The sequence below is a fragment of the Molothrus aeneus genome, chromosome 11 (genome assembly GCF_037042795.1).
Source record: "Molothrus aeneus isolate 106 chromosome 11, BPBGC_Maene_1.0, whole genome shotgun sequence".
In the NCBI taxonomy this organism is placed as follows: domain Eukaryota; kingdom Metazoa; phylum Chordata; class Aves; order Passeriformes; family Icteridae; genus Molothrus; species Molothrus aeneus.
The window spans coordinates 8,839,569-8,863,368 of NC_089656.1; the positions used below are offsets into that span (position 1 = coordinate 8,839,569).

At 41.2% G+C, this 23,800-nt stretch overlaps 1 protein-coding gene across 1 annotated transcript; it reads left to right on the forward strand.

Annotated features, from left to right (window-relative positions):
• The first annotated feature begins 167 nt into the window (after positions 1-167).
• Positions 168-23,169, forward strand: HEATR3 (HEAT repeat containing 3). The gene is made up of 15 exons (XM_066557318.1): positions 168-287; positions 1,641-1,813; positions 2,622-2,709; positions 3,645-3,757; positions 5,466-5,575; positions 6,340-6,480; positions 7,230-7,513; positions 7,775-7,865; positions 10,829-10,986; positions 11,988-12,070; positions 12,328-12,464; positions 15,049-15,137; positions 15,909-16,052; positions 16,155-16,331; positions 17,166-23,169. Exons 1-15 carry the CDS (start codon positions 168-170, stop codon positions 17,283-17,285), a joined length of 2,028 nt encoding a protein of 675 aa, XP_066413415.1. The 3' UTR covers positions 17,286-23,169.
• The last annotated feature ends 631 nt before the right edge of the window (positions 23,170-23,800 follow it).

Consider the following 23,800-nt stretch of genomic DNA (forward strand, 5'->3'; position numbering starts at 1 on the left):
TTTTCTTGTTTGAGCGCAGCAGGCGCGGTGTCCTCCCTCGGTGCGGGCTGCGGCGGGGGTCGAGCGCGGATGTCCGGCGGCGGCGGCAGGGCGGGGTGTGCGGAGCGGGGCGGGCGCGGCGCCTGCGCGGGGCCGCACACGTGGGCGCGCCGGCGCCGAGCGCAGCCATGGGCAAGAGCCGGGCGCGGCGGTTCCGCAGGGCGCCCCCAGCCCCCGCCGGCCCCGCGCTGCAGCGCGACAGCGAGCGCGGCCCCGAGGAGGAGGCGGCGGCGGAGCTGCTGGAGAAGGTGCGGGCGGGGGCGGGCGGCGGGCGCGGGGCGGGCTCGGCGGGAGCCGCGCTCCGGACCGGAGGAGCGGCGGGGGCTGCGGGGCCGGGCGCGGGGGGCGAGGACTCGGCTTCCCCCGCGGCGGTGCCGGGCGAGGGCCCGGGCGCGGTCGCGCCCCCGGCGGGAAGGAGCCGAGCGGCCGCGCGGAGCCGCCCCTCCCTCCGCTCCGCTCCCCTCCCCTCCCCTCCCGGCTGTCGCTCCCGCGGCGTCACGGCGGGGCGGCACCGGCACCGCCCGCGCTGCCGTGCGCGCTGCGGCGGCGGGCCGGGACAGCGCCGTGCCCTCGGCCCTGCGCGGGCCGCCGGGCCGTCCTGGCGGGGCTTGCGTTCCGTCTCCCCGGCCGGAGACTTCTACTCGGCCAGAGCCAAGTGTCCAAGAGACACATGTAAGGAATAAGGGATAGAAAATGCTGAGAAAGACTGGGTTTGGCCACTTGTAGGCCATAGTCCTGGTTTAAGTATTGCGGGTGAAAACTGATGTAAATCTCCTTCTGCAGATGTGACTTTAGAATCCGAAACGAAAATCCGTTTTCCTTTAAGAAATTAAATCCCCTTTGCTCACTTCACTTCAGCTTAATTCATTGAATAGCTGACTGATTGATTATTCTTCTGGACTAACCTGTTTAGGAAAGTGAGGGGAAGAGAGAGTAAATAATGGCACAGGTGAGGATGAGCTGAGCCATCTTTTTCAATAGAGGCAGGATCTGATGTTGCTACTCTTCTGTTCTGCTCTTCAGCAGATGTTTATTTGCCAGGTTTTCAACAAACTCCATGGCCTTCCAGGATATGCATTTCTACTGTGTTATTATTTTTGCAATTTGTAATTCTTGTATCTCACCTAAAATTCTGTTACAGCATTTGTCAACATTGTCTTGGGGAATGTCGGGAACACTTGTTTCTTGGTGTTATGCAGATGCTTTTAATTTAAAGTCTATTTTTTTTTAAATGTTTCTTTGGCTTTTCTATATGTTGGCATGTGTTACGTCTCTTATACTTAACTGATGATATTTTCCCCTCCACTTCAGTCCTTTTTTTAATATGTGGTAATTGAGGTCTCACCAGTGCCAGCTAGTGTCAAATCTGTGTCTGGACTATGGCTGTCTTGTCAAATACCCAGAACAGCATTTATCTAGTCATAAAGTTAACACACATAACCCAGGCAAGGATTTATAAGCTTTCATGGAAGTTAAAAATTCCTGCTTCCACTCAGGAGCAGTAGAATGGGAGCCACAGAGCCCTGATCAATCTCTTCACTCAGTAAAACCGTCCAGCTCCCTTCTCCCTCAGTGTGACGTGCTCTGTGTCTCCTCCTCAGCTGCAGCATCCCAGTGCTGAAGTGAGGGAGTATGCGTGTGCCAGTATTTCGCAGCTGCTGCAGCAGAAGCAGGTCATCCCAGCCTTTGTGCAGCGGGACGTGGTACGCTGCCTGGGGCCGCTGCTGATGGATCCCAGCCTGGCTGTGCGCGAGACGGCTGCGGGCGCTCTCCGGTAAGCGCGAGTGGGGGATCCTGCACGGGGGGAACTGTGGGGTCCTGCTGATGACAGCTGTGGACTGCAGTGCCAGCCTCTCTTGCTTTAATTCTGGTCTGAGGAACTATGCCTACATCAGCTGAAGTCTGTGAGAGAGGGGCTTTTCTTGCTCTGTGAGACTTCAATGTCAGGAGCAGGCTTTATGAAATGTATGGCTTTATGAGGAAATAGAGAGAACTTGAGTGCAGTTTGGATGGCATTTTGTGTCATGATGTTTTAGTACAGATAAGCATTCTAATTCATGAATAAATGGAAATAATGTTTTATTTTTAACTCCAAAGCTATTCTCTTGTGTTAGTGAGGTAGAAGACTAAAGCTACTGTTTAAGCAAATTGAGTTTAAAACAAAAAGTACCATGTAGGGGGATAGAATATAAGAAAGTAAAGATAGTGTAGAAAGTTATCTTATCCCTAAGGAGTTGCAGCTGGGCCAATTAGCAAAGATTAGGAACAGGCCTGACTTTAACAGGCCACAGCTGTACCCAATGAGAAGAGTGCTATAAAAGAGTGGGGTGGCTGGTTGAGAAGGAACTGGAGTCAATTGGCTGCTTTGTGAAGAAGAAAGAGTCAGTGATCTGAGGAGCTGCCTGCGAGAAACACCAAGAAGGTGAAAGTTATGTGATAAGGAGACAACAGTGTGGAACCCCTGCGATAAGATGATAACATGCCATAACTTTCAGAGAAGAATATCAAAGGTATGGGGTTTTTGAAACATTCTTGGCAAGTATTGTATCTCATCTGAAGCATTAATTCTTTGTTTTCCCTAGAAATCTGAGTGCTTGTGGAGGATTTGATGTCTGTGATGACATGGTAACAAATGACATCATGACACCCCTGGTTGTACTTCTGAAAGAGGTGTGCTTGTTTTTATTTTGATTTTAAACCTGATCTAGGCATTGAATTGTCCCATAACAAAAACAGTTCTATTTCCATAGCTGTTAGTACAATAAGGTACTTGAAAGATCTTTTTAAAGAATGTTTTGATAGGTTTAGTGATACAAAAGTTATTCCAAAGATTTCTAACCACTGCCTTCTGGCTCCTGGCCAGCTAACTTGTGTCCATGGTGAGGTTTACTGTCTAGGATTATTTTTGAGTGAAAGGTCTGGAGATTTTGGGTCTGTAATGTCAGTTAAGACAAGTTTATTCTGTCAGTGAGAATCAAGGTCCTTCATTTATGTTGCAGTATTATTCTAGTGGTGTTTTTTGGTGAGCAATTTTGTTTCAATGGATATTTGGATGTAGAGCTGGGTAGTTAGTGGAGAATAACATGTACTGAATTTGTATTTTTTGTTTGGTCCAGGTGTTGCACTGCAGTTTGGATGTTGCGTTGGTTTCTCTTACCTGCTGTCTTTATATGAACAACCTTGAGCAGTATTATAATTTTTTGTGTGTTTCTTCCCCATTTTAAATTATGAGTAATAGCATTACTATAGAGGTCAGTAAGGTATTAGCTGAGTTAATCTTTGTGGTTAGAAACAACTGTTGACAGCTCCAGACAGACAATTAGCAAGAAAGAGTACTTCAGGTTGCAAAATTCCCAAGTATTTTTTTTATTTTTTATAGAAAGTGCTTCTAAAGACTAACTGCAAAGCGAGTACTGTATGAGTCTTTCTACAAGAGGAAAGTTATCAATGGTTCAAGTTTTTATAAAGAAAGGAAGCTAGACAGGTGTTGTGGTAATAAACACTGCATTAGAGGATCTCTCCACTCAGTGCTGATAACACTTTAAAGTTTTGCTTCTCTTTGTGGCTGATTATTTCCCAACCTTGCTTCTTTTGTTTGGTTGTAGTGCAGCACTGGACTGGATGCTAACCAGCTCTCTCCAAAGAAATGCAGAGGGGTGAACAAAAATTATATTGAAGACATAGCCAATGAGGCTATTAATTTGCTGTGGAATATATGGTAAGTACTGTGTAAAGGCTGGCATTTTACCCAAATTAAATTGTTCCTGAAAAGGACTGTGGTAATTGAGGCAGAAAAGAAATTGTTGTCCTGGCATGGGAAGATGCATTCATTTGCTGATTCTGATTGTGTTGCTCCTACATGTACCTTGCTTTAATAATGATGAGCCCTCATCTCATCTGAAATAAAAGTTTATCTTCTAGTATATATTACTTTTTTAAAGTGAAGGATTCTAAAAGTTGGCAGGTAGTTTTAGAAGAGTAACAAATTCTTTTTCTACTGGTCCTTCATCCTGAGTTCTGATCCTGTTTTCTGAATATGTTCTGTCATAGTCTGTTGTTTGGGTTGTGGCTTCTTGCAGGAATTTCCTGTAGGTCCATATCACAATACAAGAAATGGGGAAAATGAAATTCTAATCAGTGGATCAGTGCTCTAGAAATATGAGGAGTTTTTATACTACTTTCTTCCTCTGCAGGTCATCCCAAACTGTTTGGGACAACTATCCCTTAGTTACTGGGACACTGATAAAAATTTACTTATTATGTGAGAAAATAATGTAAATTGTTCTATTAGTAGTTTATATTGGAAACACCAGGTGAAGGAAGAGAAATGGCAACACTATTAATACAGAAATTACTGTAAACATTGAAGTGATACAAATCTGTTCCAAAACTTCTCCTTGAACTTAGCGTTGTTTCTCTTTTTTTCCCCTCACATTGTACACTTTGCATAGAGAATTTTGTTTAGCACTGTACAGTGCCTCAGTGGAACTGCCTCTGTGCCTGCTTGTGTGTTGGGGCTGCTGCCTTGAGGCCTTATTTTTAAACTGGGATATTTATTTTTTAGGGATTGGAATCTAGGACAGTAGATAAACTCCTTGTTCAGCATCTTGCACAGAATACATGACCCTTTGTAACTGACTCAGCAATGTTGTGTGTTCATATTTATTTTTGCTTTTTAGTCAGTGCTTGAGAACAGGAAGTATGATTATTAAGTGTGATGTAAATCACTTCTGTATTTTGAACTTTGTGGTAATGAGTGTGAACTGCTTGTTTCCTTGCTAAGTTTGATTCTGATAAAATTAGGGCTGGCATCGATGCTGGGACATTATATTTTCAAAATTAAAGTTTTGAAGACCCTTGCAGCTAGTTAGCTCCTGTGCTTTTTTTAGTTTGAATTACTCTTATATCAATATATCAATTTAAAAGAGAGAGTAGCTGTGAGAACTTGAAGAAACACAAATCCCACTGTTAGGTAATGACAGTAACTGCATTTCTGAATGGTAAGAACAGTCATTTTTGGGGTGAGTGGGTACTGAGTGAGAGGCAGCAGCCTGCTCTGCTGGCAGTGGGTTTGTGGGTGAAGTCTCCTGTGGCTGCAGGAAGGCCTGGGCTGGCTGGCAGCCCACAGCTCTGAGCTGCCCTGCTCACTCCAGCAGGAGCCGTAGTGAGGCTCCCAGATAAACTCCAAACACTGTGTGAGGAAGCAGCTGGCACAAGCCAACTTTCCTCAAAAGTGTCCAGGATTTTGCAGCCTCTCTTTCAGCATTTTGTATAGTTGATCATAATGAAGGATAGCTCTTTGACTAATGCATAATTCTTAGGTAGCTTTTAAAAATGTGAGTAATAACAAGTATGGGGTGCTTAAGATGTTGCTACAGTACTTTTTTTCCTGGAAAAATATTTGACTGATCTTTTCCATACATTAGTGAATGCAACAATACTGCCCTATACATATTCAATAAAGAAGGATGTCTGGAGGCTGTCTTACATTACATGAAGAAATTTGCCACAAATGTGGATCTGGCTATTTCAGTAGGTAAGTGGTAAAAAGAGAAGAAAAGGCTTTAAAGATACCTTTCGTTTTTAAATTGTATGAATGTAACACTCATATTACATTCATTGCATAATGGACCTGCTTTAGCATTGCTGAAGTTTGCAATGAGTGTAAGACTGTAAATTCATTTTTGAGCAGCACATAATAAAGAAGTTGACCTCTGTTGCTCTTATTTTCAGTCCAAAAGAGAATGGCTTATTGGTGGTTACATGGGAAGAAAAATTTTGTGGGATGAGGGCTTTAAAGACAGGCTGTGTTTTTCATTTTATTTTCATGTTTTGGTAATGGAAGGTTTAATTTGTTGAGCAGAGGAGATAGCCCTTCTGAAAAAACCCCAAACAATTCCAATCACTCTCAGTCTGGTTTTATCAGTATTATTGTTATTATAGTTTCATAATGGTCATACAGGTATGTGTGCTTCCAACATTTTTTTATGTTGTCCATTGTCAGTATATAATGGATAAATTTAATTTTGAGTAGCTGAAATTAATATAACCAATTCTATGGCTGGTGTGGTATCATCCTCACCCTGTTTTATGTATGGGTTTGCCACAGAATGTCTTTCAATCCAAAACACAGCTTGTGAAGCACAGTGTCAGGCCATTACAACATGATGCTGCATGAAATTTTTTTCCTGTGTCAGCATTTCATTACTCCAGCTTTCAGGAGGATAATGCTGTCTCATTAGCAGAGCAAAAGCTACTACTGGGTTTGTTAATTATGTTTGCTCTTGTTGTTTGCTGCAGCAAACTGCTTGCAGGCAGTGACAGAAGATAATCCAGATCTTCTTTCTTCATTTAATGCTTCTGCACAGCAAATACTGGAAGCAGTGATGTTGAGTCCAGAGAGCACCATGAAGCACATCCTTCTGAGAACGCTGATAGCAGGTACAGTGCTCAAGGGGGGGTTCACTGCTTGGGGATGGGGAACCTGGCAGGTAAAGGAGGCTGGGAAGGACAGAAGGCTTTGTCTTCTCTGCTCTGGTCTGCACATCTGATTGTCAAGGTGTACAGATGGTTTGTGAGGTTATATCTGCCTTTTGGAACTGCAAGTAGGTATTTGCAACTAGTTTTAAAACTGGCTTGAATGCTTGATTCTGAATTCAGCCCCTGCTCAGTGTGATAGCCCACTTTAACTGCTCATTTAGGTTTTAACAGTTAAATGAGTCAATAATAAGTGGTGCAGGAGTTGTTTTGATCTTACTGGCTGTAAGTTTTTTTGCCTCAGATTCTCTACCTTGAATTTTTATTACCTCAAATGTTTAACCATGGTGATTTTTGATACTGGAGTGTAATAAATTAATTTTGAGACTCCTTAGAAAATGATTTTTGCGTGTGGATTTGTTATCTCAGGTACAGAGTGACACCAACGTCGCTCCACATAAATATTCTGTAAATATTTACATGCTGAAATTTACTTGAGCTTAAGATGTGAGGATAGCAATTACTACAGATGGGTATATGAAATGTTATACAAAAAAAAATAGAAATCTGTAGAGAAAAGACTTTAATATTCATAGTGAATATAAGCACTGAGTATTTTAAGTAGTGGAGGCTGTGTCCTTACAAAGTGGCTATTACAGAACTAGGAATTGAGCACTTCAATAATTTATATAATTTGGTTACCTTGTATTTAGGCACTATCTGGAATATAAAGGATACCATTCCACCAGGCAGCCTGGGAAGCACGGTTAATGCAATCCTGAAGATATTTTCAGAATCTTTGGCAATAGATGCTGGTGAAACAATTATTCGTATGAATGAAGCTGAGAAAAACAGGTTAAAACTTGCTGTGGAACCAGAAACTGAAGAAAACATGAGTGATACTACAGAAAACTGTGTTTTGAGTGAAGATGATAACATGGAAGAAATACCAAAAGGAAAATTCAGAAGAGAAAATGATGTTTCAGATTTACTTCCAGTAAGTGTGGCTGACTGGCTTTTGGACAGCTTTAGTGCAAGTGGCATTCCTTGAGAATTAGATTTGCTCTGGAACATCCAAGAAAAAGATGGTAGATAACACTGCTTGGGTTTGTGTTTTGGGGTTTTTTTCAAGTTTGGGTGTAGACTGAGAAGAGGAAATGGCTGGGACTGTATTTTTAACTGACAGCTTGGATACTTTAAATGGCACTTGTATGTTGTTTTCCAAAATCAAATTTGGTTCATGTTTTTAATTTTTTAGTCTGATAAGTGGGAACTGAAAGAAGTGACAGCTTTACTGACAGCTCAGCAGACTGCTCTGGAGATCATTGTTAACATGTGCTGCAGTGAAGGTTTGTACAGTCTCGTTCAGTGCAACTGTTGTGGTGTGTTTTGTTTCTGAGTAGGTCACCTTTAGGTTGCTGTTTGCTCATCTGGGTTTTCAAGGGCAAATGCCCTTGGGCACGTTGTCCCTGATATCCTCCTCTGGTGGCAAAGTAGGTTTTCATTTCTATTGCTAAGGTAATTGTTTTTTTCTTCATTTAAGTGACGTACATTGCTTAATTTTATTTTTTTTGTGTGATCCTGCATGTGCAAACATTTAAGAACAAACAAAAAGGGACTCATGCCAGAGAGATATTTCCTGAAGTGTTGCAGCAATATCTTTGTTCAGTTAGAGTGAGGTCTGACTTCTGGTGCAAGATGTGTGTGAATCTGATTGCAGGATGGGGGCATCACATTTTTTAAAGCAGATAAATCTTATGGCTTTGATTTAGTTTTGATACCACAAGTGTTGCAAAATTAGGAGTAGGGACAGCTTTTGCATGGAACTCTGGCAACAATGTAGATCTTGGCTTCCAGAGTTCTGCCTTTTTGAGCCTTGAGGAGGAGGAGAGAGAGAGGCTGTTATTTGGAGGGGAGTAGGATATAGATATTCTGTATCTTTTATGAACTCTGAAACTCTGTTTTGATAGCTTTTTTTCTAATCTTCAGGAAAACAAATGAGAGATTATCAAATTCTATTTCATAAAGCCAACAAACAAACAAAACTAATCCCCTAAACCCTCCAAAACCTGAAAACTTTGATTGCTATTATAGTTTTAGCCTGCTGTAGGAGTAATTGTGTAGAAAGTAACTGAGTAAAATGTTCAGGTTCTTATAAAATCCACAGTAATGCCCAGTTATTCCCAATGGTAACTTTTTTTTTCTTTTACAGCACAAGGAAATTCTGCACCTAGTGTATGAAGCTCCTTTCATAACTGCATTTCTCATCTAATGAGCTGTAATTCATAGCTTTCCCCTTTAATTGGAAAATCTCTTGTGGATAAGCTGCATACTCTACCATTCACTCAGTGTAATGTAAGATTGATTGTGTTGTATTTTGCTACAGTACTTGACCCATTCGCGGGCAGACAGTCTCTAGAAATTAGGATGAATCCAGAGGCAGCTGTTCATTTAATTTTCAAATTATTTGAGGACTAAAATAGCTTTAGCCATTATGCTGAGTTCATAATAACACTCAACTTGCAACAGAACTGAGAGAAGTAACCAGGCTGGTGAGGGCTGTGTTGTTCTGAGCACTGACCAGTGCTTGGAAGGAGCAGAGTGCTCCTCCTTCACTGCTGTCCAGTCTGTAGTTCTGGGTCACCAGTGCTAGGTGGTGAAGGCATTGCTGCTGGAAATGCCTGTGTTTCCCAGAGCATTAGAAGAAATCTGATCATAATTATGGGCCAGTGTTCTAGATCCCAGTTCCTGCTCTGCCCTGGTCGCTTGCTGTCAACTAATGACAACTGCTGTCTTTGTTATCGCTGAATTGCATTGTCAGCTTGTGTTGTAATCAGTTCGTTTTCGAGGGATGTTTTTTGCTTTCTTTGTTTTCTAAAGATGCAAAAGGAATTTTTTAGAAGAGGCAGGAGACTGGAAAGGGGATGTCTTGCTTTGTTTTCATGTCTCTTGCTGCCATGGTTTGGTAAAGCATGAAAGACAACCATTTTCTCATGCAAAGGCTATTAACACCAGCAAGTTATGGCTGTAGAATTAATTGGATATTACCATAAGATGCCTGTGTGGTCAAGTTGCCACACCTTGATGTCTTTACAAGCCTTTACATCTGATAAACCATAACCATAACCTGATAACCCATAACCACACCTGATAAACCATAACCTTCAAATAAATTTGCACAGTACAAGTGAAATGCATTCGTTTGGATCTTTCTTGCTGTATTTTTTGAGAATTTACCTTTTGCCCCAGAAATGTGTGGCTGTTCCTGTAGTTACTACAGGACCTACATCTCGTGAGAATCTGTGTTGTCAAACAAAATTACTTGGGGGTGAATGTGATAGGTGGGTTTTTTTGTCACAATAGTTAAATATCCTGACCTATGTACACAGAGGTTTCATCTGTTGGAAAGGAGGATCAGTCCAACCTGTAGTCTTAGGACTTGGGTAAACACTAGTTAAAATGTAACCAGATTTAAAGAAACTTCAGCTAAATGAGTGTGAACTCTGTGGATGTAGATAGACGAGTTCAAATATAAATGAGGGTGATTTTAGTTTGTGCTTGTCAGCCAAAGTCCCCCTTCAGCTGTGGACAGGTTATTCACACAGCAGCCTGTTGTAATAGAACTTCAACTCCTCTCACCATATCTGCCTTTAAAGATCTGCTGGTAGTATAATCATGTAAGTAGCCTAGTTCAGGTTTAAGATAATAAATCTAATTTATGTGAAATGTGTTGCTTGAAATGACTATCAGAGATTATTTGGCTTTCTTTGCTGTCATCATTTTGTTTCAACTGACCTTGCTGTGAAGACAGTAACATCTTCATCCAGCCCAGTTACTGCCCAGGCAGAGGACATCTGTCTGTGGCTTCAGTATTGCCAGAGGAAACAATTGCCTTAAACTGACTGCAATTAGTAAACAAGTTAAGTTAAACTGGTGTATTTGCATGCTTGAATCAACCTCAGAAAATGAAGTGGTACAGTCCAAGTTAAAATCTTAGTAAGTCTTTGTGAAATGATTCTTCTATACCTTTTTTGATATTTTTAAACAACCCATTGTTAGTATTAGCAATTAACATGCACACCTATGAAGAACCTCTCTCATAAGTATATTTGTGTCTCAGTGAGTATAAAATATTTTTAATAAAATATTTAGAAGTGTGGCTTAGTGGCACTTGGTTTGTGAGGAGTTTGTTAGAGCCCAAGAACTTAAAGATTCCTAAACAAAGATGTCTGGAGGCACCAGTTTCAGTTGGGAAATGAGATACCTGTTGCGTGAGGGCTGTTACATTTACGAATCTGTCTTGTGCTCTCAGATCCCTCTGATGATGAGTGGGAAGAAGTCTCCAGTAGTGATGAGAGTGACTTGTTCATGGAAAACTCATACAACGAGGGGAGTGGGCTGCTGCTGTCACCCCTGTGCCTCTCTGATGAAGTTAACTCAGCATTTCTGAACAACCTCATTCCAAAGAAGGTAGTTGTCTTCTGTATTATTTCCAGCACATGTTACGGTCTTTCCCTTGTTCCTGCTCTGTATCCCAGGTTAGGCAAACAAATTACTTCAATCCACCTGGAGGAAGGGAGTATTTTTAAGTGAGTTTGGCCCCACTTTTTTGGCCTAGAGGTGGTGCATCGTTGCATGACCTAAATAATTTGCTCATGTGAGAGTAGCAGGGTCACGTGTTTCAGAAATCTGGTAGGTCTTTTTAAAATTTCCCCCCCCCAAAATACAAAGATTTTTATTCCTTGATTTGGACATGAAAAAGATTACCCACAGAAAGAAAGGAAACTTGGCTGAAGCGTGACAGCCAGATTTCTGTATTAGCTAAATGAGGTGGAAGTAACATTAATGAATGGCAACAGTCAGCACTGAAAAAGTGCAAGTTCCTCTCCCTCTGTTTTATACAAAGTGTGTGAAATACAGTACTTGGCACTGACAGGAAATCAGATGTTTTTGTTTCAGAGTTTTTTTGCTCATTTTTATTTGGGGTTGTAAAGGTGAAGTTTGTTATTTGAATCAGTTATTGTGTTAGCTCGGCAGCATTGTAGAATTCTGAGCTAAGACATCAGGGTGTGAGATGAAAACTTTGAAGGCTTTTTGTACTTAATAGCCAGAGTTTCATGGCAAGGCCTTCCAGACTTGCAGCTATCTGAAAATCCTGTAGCAGAATCTATAAGAAGAAAGAGCTAAAGAAGAAAGAATAGCAGAGACCTAGAAAATCACCTGTTGTCAGTACGGTTGAACACTTTAAGTACTCTATGCTAAACCCAGTGCATAATTGCAACATTTAAGTGATAGAGAAAAACTCTGGCATTTTTAGAAGCAAGATATTTGCTATCTGGAAAACTACAAATATGTAGTTTGAAGTATCTGTTTGTCATTAAGCTAAATTTTCAGTCTTCCCTCTGAACACACTATAAAAAAAGAAAAGGAAAAAGGGCTTATTGCTAAACCTTTCTTTTTCCCCTCCTCAGATTCTTGAAAAAACTGCTTTTCCGAACAGTGTTGCTGTAGACATCTGTATGCACAATCCATCTTGGAAACCATTAATTAAAAAGTAGGCATTTCATTGTCTCTCTTACTGTTTTTCATGTATATTCAGTTGTTTTAGAACTCTTAGAAGGATTGTCCATCTTTGGGCTGCTCTTAAGATCTGGAAACTGGTAGATCTGATAGATGATTTTAAATAAAGAGCTACGAATGTTTTTCTGAACTGCATACTGCATCACAGCCTTATTAAATTAAAGATTCCTCTTTATATTTCAACAGGTGTGTTCAAAAATACCTGCTCAGTGTGTTTTTTGTTTGTTTCAGACTGAATGCAGTACAGTGTAGAGCTTTAACGTGTCTTCAGAGCATTTTGTTGGTGTCAGATGTGGATTGTCTTGGGGGAGCTTCAGCACTTCAGTCCCTTGCACAGCATCTCTCACAGCTGATCTTTTCTAAAACAGGTAAGATGTTTGGTAAAGGGGGCTTGCTGACCCCCTTTTTGGATTTGCTGATCATCTAGATAGAAGGCAGCCATGTTCCAATGCTGTTTATTACTAACTTTATCCCTCTCATCCTTCAAGATAAGGATACTGAATGTTGGCAATGTACTGACAGGACAATGTATCCTGTTAAGATGTGTTTATCCAAAGTGCACCTTGAGCAGGTCTGCTCATAGTGCAAGAACCTGCTTCACGTTTGGGTCTGCACAGAAAGTCTCTGAGTGGATTAACACTGCCTTCTTGGGAGACCAGAACTGTTTGCTGAATCATATTTGTGGTAATAACAGTTTTTCAGCTATCAGACAAGCATGAAGAAGATGGGACATTTTCTTTTTAAATGCCCTAACTAGCCTAAGGAGATGTGAAAACAAAACATGTCTAGCACAGTCTTTCACATCATTTTTTCCTAGTAATCTTACCAAATTATGGCAAAAGCAATTGGTGCAAAAATCTCAAGAATGTTCATGCTTATTATAGTAGAAAAGAGAGCAGCCACCTTGTTCCCAGGATGTGTTTTATGATTATGATGGCTTAGCTTTATTGGAATTATACTTGTAGTAAGAAAGTGTGCAAAGTTGTTACAACTAAGTGTTAAAGCTGCTCAGCTCCCTGTTCTGGTTGTGGGTTCAATTTCAACAGAGAAGGTAATAAATTTAATTCTTCTAAAAACCTATATGTATATATATATATAACCTATATGTATGTACATGTAGATATATATTAGATCTGTGTTTAGACAGTGGAGTCACCATCCCTGGAGATGTTGAAGGACAGACTGGATGTGGCACTCAGTGCCAGGGTCTGGTTGGCAAGGCAGTGATCGGTCACAGGTTGGACTGATCTCAGAGGTCTTTCCCAGCCTCACAGATTCTGTGATACATCCTGATGAACACTAGAATGCCTTCACTGTGGTTCCTCCAGGGTGCATTATTTCATGGACATGCTGTGGAGGTCTCCCCATGCACCTGCTAGTACAGTGTTACTGGATCATGTCTACAGCAGGTAGCATTTCCAGCTGCTTTCTGGGATCCTGTACATGAGAGCAGCATCATTTCCATAATCCTGTTGGATCATTTATGCTATGATCTCTCTGTTACTGACATGAGAGAAGCTGAATCAAGATTGGAGAAAAAAAAAAGGTTTAAGAAAAGCCCACCTGTTTCCAGACTGAAGATGTTGGGTCCCTGACAGGCTGTTTTCTTCAGACTATTCTGATAATCTTTGTTTTAAGGTCAGTGGTGATGGGTTTCCAAAAAATAAGAGCGATTCTTATAGCCTGGAAAAGCTGCCAATTCTCCAAACTGTCAGAAAACATTTTCCCTAAGACAGTTCTGTTGAAGTCTGGCATATGTGTGGCTTTGTCATTTCTCATCTCTTAAAAGCTCAAGAAATTTAGTTTCCTTCCCTTCCTTCAAGTGTCTCTATTTGTAGCCATAGATGTAGCTCATGTAGTGCTCTGCTGTGATGTATAAAATGACACTGCATTAGTGCTTGAAAATGCATCTGCCTGCAAAACATACTTTTTTCTCAATGTCTTTAAAGACATGTGATTAGTCTATGGGAACACTAAAATGCAGTGTGTGGAACACTAAAATGCAGAAAATATCTATGAAAACATATCCAAGGAAGTTCACATAAAATATGCTCATGCTTGAAGATAGGACTTCCAAATTTTGGGTCTGCATGTTATGCTTTGTTATAGAAAGCTCTCAGATGAAGCTGGAGAAGTTGCTATCTGAAGACAGCTAAGGATGCTAAAATTAATTAATTGACACAGGCCCATTTTTTCGTGTTTAAATGCTGTGTAATGAAAACTGCCAGATAGAGCTGATAACATACCAACATGTGGTTAGAAGGAATTCTGTGGTTTACAGAGTGAAAGAGAGGCATAAAGATCTGATTGTTTACATGAGAAGGGAGGAGATGCACATAAATCAAGAAGTTGCATCTGGAGTGGTCCAGAAAATAAACCCATTAGAGGAAAATGAAAAGCCTCAGGAAATGCAGAACACAGATTGGAGGTGATGGCTGCTACTGATGAGTTTGTAGTTAAACAAGAATAATGCAGTGTTTGAGTCATACATTCCTGGAATATTATTAAACCACCGGAAAACATCCTCTTTATATGAATTGGAAAGAGTCCAGGGCTCTGGGTGTCTGAAAAGCTTGCTTAAGAAGGCAGAAGAAAGGAGATGAAGTATGCAGTCAGCTCCTGCAGTTTCCTCAGTTCCTGTATGTTCCTCCATGTGATAGCAGTTTTCAGCTGCTGTTCTGGTGACAGTGGCTGGCACTGTCCCTTAGGTCACACAGCGTCTCAACCAGGGATGTGCCTGGAAACGAGGCCCAGCTGTGTTCCAACCTCAATGCTGAATTCAAACAAATCACTATGGTTACAACCTACAGAGACTAGTCTCTGAAAATCTAGCTTTTCCTGTTGTGGTAGTACCTGGAGAAGCAATTAGGGATTAAGGAATTTGTATTTCTTTGCTTCCTGTGTCCCTCATATTACTGTTTAACTTCTGCTCTGGGTTCTATTCTTTGACAGAACTCCCTACAGACACAGAATTCCTGGAAGCTGTAACCAGTGCTTTGAGGGCTCTCCTACAAACAATGGCATCAAAGAACATCTCCCAGGTAAAAGCTTTCAAACTCAAATGCTCTGGTAGGTTCAAATTCCTGTGAGATTGGGCTGAAAAGTTTTTGAAACAAAGCAATATAATTTTAGTTCAAAAATTCAGCAGTTGTGAAGACTGGAAAAACAGATTAGTAGCATTTACTGTGTTTTTCATGGAGCTTATTGGAATATTTTTTTATAGATCTCCTCCTCAACATGTAAACAAACGAAAGGTATTACGAAACCAGAATAGCAATAAATCAACAGGTATCTTTAGAAGATAGTTATAATGATAAATATTCAGAATTTTAGCACCTAGAAATATGGCTTATTTCCTGATGTCACCTATCTGGTGGTCCTTGAATCTTGGTTGGATATGAATTAGTGAGTTGAATACAGGAATGAAGCATAATGATTTGTTACACAAGACACAATGCTAGCTAGTCTGCTAGTCCTTTCTGGCCTTAAACTGAAAACTGAGCTTTTATGCTGTAAGTTGTAATGAGCTGGAAGCAGCTATTGAGCTAGGTAAATTTGTGAGAATCTCAGAACTTTTCCTTCAACTTCATGTCAGCCTTGGATATGTTCTGGAAGAACCAAAATGAAAGGGAATTGAAATTTCTTGGTAATTGCATTTTCAGAATTCTTAAAGTTTTCATAATCTAGGACTCTGTGAAGAATTTGCCTGTGTTTTGTAAAAGTACAGTGTCTAAATGTCATATTTCAAAATTTCCATGAAAGTGTAACTGTGTGTGTCTTCCTTCTTTGCCTCCTTTCCCCTTGCTGACCAGTGTATGACTCCTGAGCAGCTGTTGGCTTTGTGTGAGGCTGGTATTCAAAGCAGCAATGCCAGTGTTAGAGTGAACGTGGTGAGCATCCTTGGAATTTCTGGCAGTGTCCTGGCAAAAGGACAAGATACAGCTGAAACACTAAAGGTGAAAAAGCAAACTTTGCATTGCAAGCTTAAAAGAATTTTGATGTTTCTTTCAATTTTCTTTAGCATTGCTGGAAAAATCAATTCTTCTTTCTTATTACAGATGATTGGAAAATTTCTTCTTGAGGTTGCTATGAAGGAATCTTCTCTTGTGGTAGCAGGAGAAGCCTTGGATGCACTTTTTGATGTATTTGCAGATGGTGAAGAAGCAGAAAGGGCAGCGTTACAGATCAAGTTGCTTTCAACACTGAAGGAATTTCAGCCAGTGTTCAGAATGAGGGTAGGCATCAAGGGCAGCCTGCTCAGGGTCTCAGCACACAATGTGGGTTAAAAGTTGAGTTTTGGGCTCCTAGAAGATTTAATTTATTAAGGTGACAGAAAAAAAAGTGATTTTCTGATATTCCGCTTTAGAAGAAAGCAAATACCTTAAAATTCATGGATGTGTCAAGGTAACAGTGCAGCACCTGCATTGCAACATCTGCATTACACCATCAGTACTACTGATGTCCAAATCACTGTATTGTTCTGAAACAGTTGTGCAAAAATCCTGCAGATGTCTCTGGAGGTGGAAGAAAAGTCCTTTCTGAAGTTACATTGACATCTTTGGTTTTTAACTTGCAGTAGCAGTTGGATGTTTTTGTTCCATTCTTGGTTAATTAAAACAGTTCATGTATCCTGTATTTTCAAGAATAACAAGGCTGGCATTCTAAACTGTGATTTTAGGTACATCCAGACTTAAACAGAGACTGACCTTCCACACATTGTTTCTTTGGTCAGATGCAGCCTGAGGAGTGACTTCCATAGTCCAGAAGTACATACCTGATGGTGCTTCAGTTGATAGGTTAAATGTGCAAGGTTTTCCGTATAAAAAGCCACAGAAAAGAAGTGCATGTCTCAGATTTTTGGATGAAATAATGTGCTATTAGTCTAGCTTTAGGCAGCAGTGCATTATAGTAAATTGACTTGCAGAAATAATTGCTGAGCTCCACATGTGCACACGGGAACACCTTGGAGTTCTCATAGAACACCTGTATACAGAATTACAGTAAACTTGAGGTGATCTGGCAGGAGAAGCTTCTCCATCAGTAAACCATGTGTTCTTTTGGTTTTACAGATACGAAAAGAAGGCAAAGGACAATATAGTACAGATCAACTGTGTGTTCTTGACAATGTGAAGATGAATTTGAGAAGATTCATTGCATATCAGGAGACACTAGGGAAAACCCCAACTTGAAACATCGAGGAACTTTTAAGGTTTTCCTTAATGAGTAATGTTTTCAAAAATATAACTGTTTTGAACTTCCAAACTTTACTGAGCAGAGCAGTTTTGCTTTGATGTTAATGCTACATTTTATAACATTCAGTATTTTTATACTTTTGGGTTGATGCAATATGAAAGACATATCAGCATAAAAAACCCCGTAGCATACCCTGCGGTTGTTGGAGTAGTAAGAAGGTGCTCTTCAGGTCCTGAGGGCTGTACATAGCACCACTGTCATTGCCTGGATATCTTCATGTACCCTGGCAGAAAACTACACTTGTGTGAAAAAGTAATTCTGAAAATATTCTTGGTCATGTGACAGATTGGAAAAAAAAAGTAAAAGCTCAAGGTCTGTTTCAGGGAATGGAGCAGTGGGAGAATGTTCATATTTGCTCTTACCTGTTCCTAGAATTGCACAGGCACTTATGGCAGACTTCCCCAAAGAAGTGTGTGACAAATGTGTAGATCCCAGTCAGCTTGGATCTGTTATTTCATGAGGTTCATCAGGAGAAAATTTTCAGATTCATTTATGATAAATTCAGTATGATAGCTCTTTGCTGTGAAAATCAGTGTAAGCAGATCTTACACTTAGACACAGCACCCTGTCTTTATTTTTATTGGTATTTCTGAAAATTAGGTCTCCTATTTTACAGTCTTCCTTTTAATTCTACATCAGCACAAGTCTGAATTCTGGAAAGTAGTAAACCTAACAGAAAGTATTTTTTATACTGAAGTATTACCTGAAGTAAATTTATATTTGCTTAAAATACCTTTTGCAAATATTTGTGATGGAGATTTTTAAGCTGTAAAATACAGAAAATATTTTTAATAATATCATCACTTTATGCAAATTGTATGATATTTTCCATATATCAAAAGCTTTGGTTTTGTTTCTGTGAATGAGATGTCCTCATACACATTTTTCAAGAAAAAACCCCACAACTAAACACAAAAGCATTTGTTTTGCTGGGTTTTGAAATGGGAGGTTTTTTCTCCTCTCTCAATGTGCTGCCTTAGCTCAGGCATCCAGTTTTTAGCTAATTTTTTCCCATGTTAAAAGCATGGAACTTAAAAAGACGAAATTTTCTTGGTTTGTTAGATTTCAGTCTCTTAAGATTGCAAAGTAGACTTGAAAACTGACTGGTAACTTGCAAATGCCTGACTTTCTGAAACCCTGACAAGGTATTTCATCAGTTGCAAGAGGAAGGAAAGATGAGTTTAAGCAGCTGTGCTGCCTGGAAGTGCTGTTACTGCTGTTACTTGACAGGAGTCAGATGAAATGTGTGATGTGATGCCTGCCACTCAAAGGAGTGAGAGGTGGCATTGGGAGGGCTCAAGGGCCAATGGGGCTGGACTAAGGAAAAGCAGAAGTCAAGAGCATGGGGCAGTTGAAAGGTTATCCAGGGATCTGGCAAGGCAGGCAGTGAAGAAGTCTGCAGTGTAACAGCTGAGGAAAGGTGGATTATGGCATAATACCCTACAGTGTGTGGATTTTAATCCTGGTATTAGTTATATTTGCTGTACACTGAGGATAGTGTACTGTTAGCCAGATGAAAGGTATTAGTATTTGTTTGGAGCACTTAAAGGACTTCCACATGAAAATTTCTGCTCTCATTTTTTGGGTACTATATTAAATTGTAAAGTTCTAGATTGGAAGGGATCTCTGGAGGTCTCTTAGTCTAGTCCTCAGATCAGAGCAAGGCTGACTTGGGAGACAGGTTGTGCTAGGCCTTGAGCACCGCCCAGAATGGAAATTCTGCAACACTGGATGGACAGCCTTTTCCAGGGCTTGACTTCTCTCACTGGAAAGACTTTTTTTTTCTTCCCTTTTCCCCTTGTGCCTTGTAGGACTTTCCCCTGCTGCAAAATGTGCCTCTTGTCCTTTGACTGCACACGACCAAGAAGAGCCTGGCTCCATCTCCTAACCCCCACTTGGCAGCTGAAAACAGCAATTGTATTTCCCTCTTCTCCAAGCCAAATAAACCCAGCTTTCCCAGCTGTTCCTTGTACACCCTCTCACCCTCCAGCCATCCTAGTGGCCTTCTGCTTGACCTGCTCTGCTGTGTCTTGTACTGAGGCCCAAAACTGGACACACTACTCCAGATGTGATCTCCTAGGTGCTCAATAGAGGCAAGTGATTGGTTTTCTTGTCCTGCTGGCCCTGCTTCTGCCAGCACAGCCTGTTATTTGTTAGCTGTTGTCACTGCAAGGGTGCCCTGCTGGCTTCAGCTTGCTGTCCACCAGGACCCTTTGGTCCTTCTCTCCAGTCAAGAGCACTGTCCCAAATGTAGGAATTTGCATTTTACAAGTGTAGCAGCCAGAATCTGTTTCCTGGGGACCATTAGAAAACCAAAGTATGTTATTTTTTGGTTTGGGTTTTTCTTTTAGGTTGATAATGACAAGAAACATTTAATCTACAAATACAAATCTGGAAGTTGCAGATAAATATACAGAAGAGAAGGCATCCACTAGAAACATGGTTTTCTTAATATTATCAGTTAGACTCTGTTTTTTTTTCCTTCAAGTGAAAAAACAGACTGACATTTAGATCTTAAACTGTTTTGGCAATAGGAAGGCACAGATTATTTTTTTGCTATTCACAATGAGATTGGTGCATAGTACAAACCATATCACTTAAAGAGGAATATTAATGCATCTATGGAAGACAAAGCAAGTTATGAGTAAAGAAGCATCAAACCAGGGACTAAAACCAGATGAGATACACTGGCACAAAAGAGCTAAGCTACAAGATTGGGGCTACAAAAGTTGTTCTTACACAACTAAGGAAAATCAAGGCAGCAGCAGAAGTGATGATAATATGCAATTAAATGTTTTGGGGGCTCTTTGAACACTGGTTTATTTAATAGGTCTAGGGTAAGCTTCAGACAAAGACAAGATTCTTTACAGCCTACAGAAGGGGAAGACATCTTGATGGCAGAAATTGGACTGATGTAGACAGTGTGTAGCATAAGTAAATAGATACTAAATATATGTAAGTGATCTTCATCAGTTAATTTGATCACACAGATAAGACTGGTATCAAAACAGGTATCTGAATTGGGTTGCTTATTTTGGTCCCTAAGGCATCATCTGTCTGCTTCAGTTAAAAACCACAGTCCTTGGAAAGTATGGATTGCTGCTCTGCTTGTGGCCCTGCCTGATGCTGAGCACAGCAGACTGGCTCTGAGCTGAGCTGTGATACCAAAATAGGTGCTGAGCCTACCTTGCTCTGGGATCAAGTAGAGGGTGAATGAGGCTGTGGGTCCCCTGCCCTGTTCAGGAGCAGCAGACCACTGACATTTTCTGCTGCCTGCAAAATGTCAAATTCCCAGCTCTAGAAATAAGGAATTATCACTTGTTTGCTTTTATTCTTGCTCTCTATGAAAAGAAACAAGTGGCAAGCTTTAAATGTGTATTTGTTGTTTATACATCATGCCTTGACATTCAGAAGCAGAAGATGGCTGTATACCACAGTCAAGTATACAATAGTTTAACTTTTTGGGGGTTATGGTATAGTAATTTTTTGCACAGTATGGAGTTTTTGTTTTTTTTTTTAAGATGGTCTTCCTAGAGGAACAGGAATAACTTCAACTGGTAGTACTTGGCTTGGTTTGATGTTTACATTTTGAGAGACAAATATGAAAAAAAATGAGAGCACAATAAAATTACAAAATGAGAATTGTGTTGGAGAACTAATGAGTTTAAAATTAGTTTGCAGTTTAAGTATTATAAATTAAATTCATATCTTGTGGAATATTAACATAAAACAACCAGCCAAAAATGTCCATAACCTCAAGTTCTGTTTCCTTAGTGAGGGATTTTCAATAAAAACATTCCCAAGGATTGGATGGAAAAGTCTAGCCTTACATTTACTGTTTCAAATTCCAGTTCAGGCAATGGTAGTGGTAATTGAAAATAATGTAATTGTTCCTTTCTGGCACAAGTGACTGGAGCAAACAATCTATATATTGTTTGTTCTGGACAAGCTGTTAAGATATATAACTTTAGGATAATTGGCAAAATCTGAGGTCTCTGACAGACAGCAAATGAAGGAACTTGAAGTTTTTCCACCAGAGCTGACACATAGTGAGCCTTTCTATTTGAAGAAGCTTTTCTTTGAGTGGTGGGGGTTTTTCCGTCTAATTTTTAGATATTTTGAAACTTATTTTTTGTACCCTCTGGGATAAAAATTGAAAGCATTGAAGTAAATTCACTTAAATTTCATTTTGTTTCTGTATAATTTTGTAAGTTTCTTCTCTCTGTGAGACGTGTTTTGTCAAACACACAGACGTAATTCAGTGACCACATAAAGCCTAGTTTGAGGCTTGCACACATGAGGATATAGGAACATGATTTTTTCTTTTGAATCTGGGTGTCAGGAGCTCCTGGCCACTACTGTTACCTTATGGGTTTTAATCAGACTGTTTGGGAACTGCAGTGAGATCCCATGGTAATAATCTGTATGCTGTTGGATTGTGGCTGCTGTGTGTTCTCAGCACAGTGAGGTCCTGATGCAGCCCTGGCGTTGTGAGGTGCTCACATAAATCCCTGCACCCTGCTGGAAGATGTTGTGGGCTTTCAGTAAAACTTCTGGTTTTATGTTCCTGCTATGATAAAAATCCCATTTAGAATTGTTTTCTTTCTCCTCTGATGTGAGTTTTTTTCCAACTTTTAAGGAATATTGCATTAGCCTCTTCCCTCCTCTCTGCCCCTTCAAATGGAGAGTGAAAAGCACTTCAGAACTTCATGGAAGAATGGCTGATTCAGCTAGTAAATGCATGATGTTTCCAGATAACCCTTCCTGGGAAGTTCCATTTTTAGTAAATAAAAGTGTTAAAATTCAGAGCAGCGATAAAAAACCCCAGTTTTACCATTTTGATATTAAAGTTTTTATGCCCCCCATGGCACACTTGGTAATCTAAAGCATTTGTGTTACTACACCACCTGTATTGTGTCTTGGCTTGGCACGTTTGCTTGGGACTAGGGTTGCTGCTGAGGAATCCTGCAAATCAATAAACCTCAGTCCTATAACAAAACCTGTTGACCTTTATATAAGGTCGTGCTATAAGTGTAGACTAAATCACAGATTTTTGCAGAATTAGCTTTATTAAAAAAGAAAAGGAAACAAATCAGTTATTTTTCCTGTTGCATTACCCTTCTTAAGGGTAATGTAAAATCATTTATTTGACTTTTCTTTGTTGCATTTTTAAAAAGGTTTGCTAATTGAAACTTTATTTGAATTTTTGATGTGCAGGGAATATCAGACTCTTCTTGTTACCTTTTCCTGCCATGCTTATAAATATCAGAATAACTGAAGAATGTGGGGTTTGGAAAATGCGGTTATTCATAGTGGTTATTTCCCAATTCCAAGACATGTTCAAGTCCCACTAGTTTCCATTTGACTTTCACTGGTAGCTTTAGGTGCAGGTCCTAATTCTCAAAGCAATTAAGTTTGTCAGCTTAACCCCCAAATTAACCATCTTGCTGTGGTTAATTTTCTCTTGGGCTACGCAGATCAGCCATGCTGTGACATAACAGAGGAGTGCTGAGGACAGTATGTTCTGCTCTGGGGTGGTGGGGAGAAGCCAGAACTTCAGACTTCGGCTGTCACCAGGAAATGGTGCTAAGTCTTCCTTGCAAACTGTTCACTTCACATGCTTGAAATTGGAATGCGACTTTTTAATTCTAAACCCTCCACCTCCAGCTTCCTAAAGAGAAATCATCTCCCATGCAATTCTGCAAGTGGGGGAAGCACCAGGCCCTTCGTGCAAAACGCTGGAAACTTTGTAGCTGATATTAAAGATGTTTTAAAGCTGTAGTATGAAAACACTAAAAATAAAACCGAGTCTGACAAGAACTGGTACTACTCACTGTTGCTGTTTGGGGTATTGTGTATGTGATGTATTTTCCATCTACAAAAAAGGCTGCACCTAGGCTGCCTTTGCCCCTCCTCTGGTGCAGAATGAAAGGAAGGAAGACCCTGAACTACCCCTACGCGTCCTCACAAGAGTTTTGGGGTGGGGAGGGCAGCGGCAGCTGTCGGTGTGCCCACAGGCGAACGCTGCTCCGGGTGTGCCCACAGGGGAACGCTGCTCCGGCTGTGCCCGAGCCGCAGCCCGGCGCGCTGGCAGCGGCAGGGCCGGAGCCGCGGCCGCTCGGGCGCCCGCGGTGCCGGACGAGCGCTCGGCCCTGGGAGCGCGGCTGTTGCCCCGTGGGGCGCGGGGCCGCTGCGCGTCGGCGGCGGCCGTGCCGGGACAGGAGCCGGCGGCCCCGGGTCCCGCTCCGCGGCTCGGCCCGGCCCGGGGCAGCGCGGGGGCGCCGGGGGAGCGGCCGGGGCGCCGCCGCCCCCCGTGCTGCGCGCGGCCCGCGTGCCGGCGGCTCTCCCGGCCCGGCCCCGCCTCGCCGCGCTCGCCAGGAGGGGCGGGGGCTGTGGAGCGACGGCGGCAGCAGCGAGCAGGCAGGCGCGGAGCTGCCCTTCCATAGGAGCC

Excerpts from the sequence above, each read along its gene's own strand:
- HEATR3 (XM_066557318.1), top strand. The coding sequence starts at position 168 with ATGGGCAAGAGCCGGGCGCGGCGGTTCCGCAGGGCGCCCCCAGCCCCC. Across the intron at positions 1,814-2,621 it reads ACGGCTGCGGGCGCTCTCCG|AAATCTGAGTGCTTGTGGAG; the intron begins GTAAGCGCGAGT and ends TGTTTTCCCTAG. Across the intron at positions 12,071-12,327 it reads TGGAAACCATTAATTAAAAA|ACTGAATGCAGTACAGTGTA; the intron begins GTAGGCATTTCA and ends TGTTTGTTTCAG.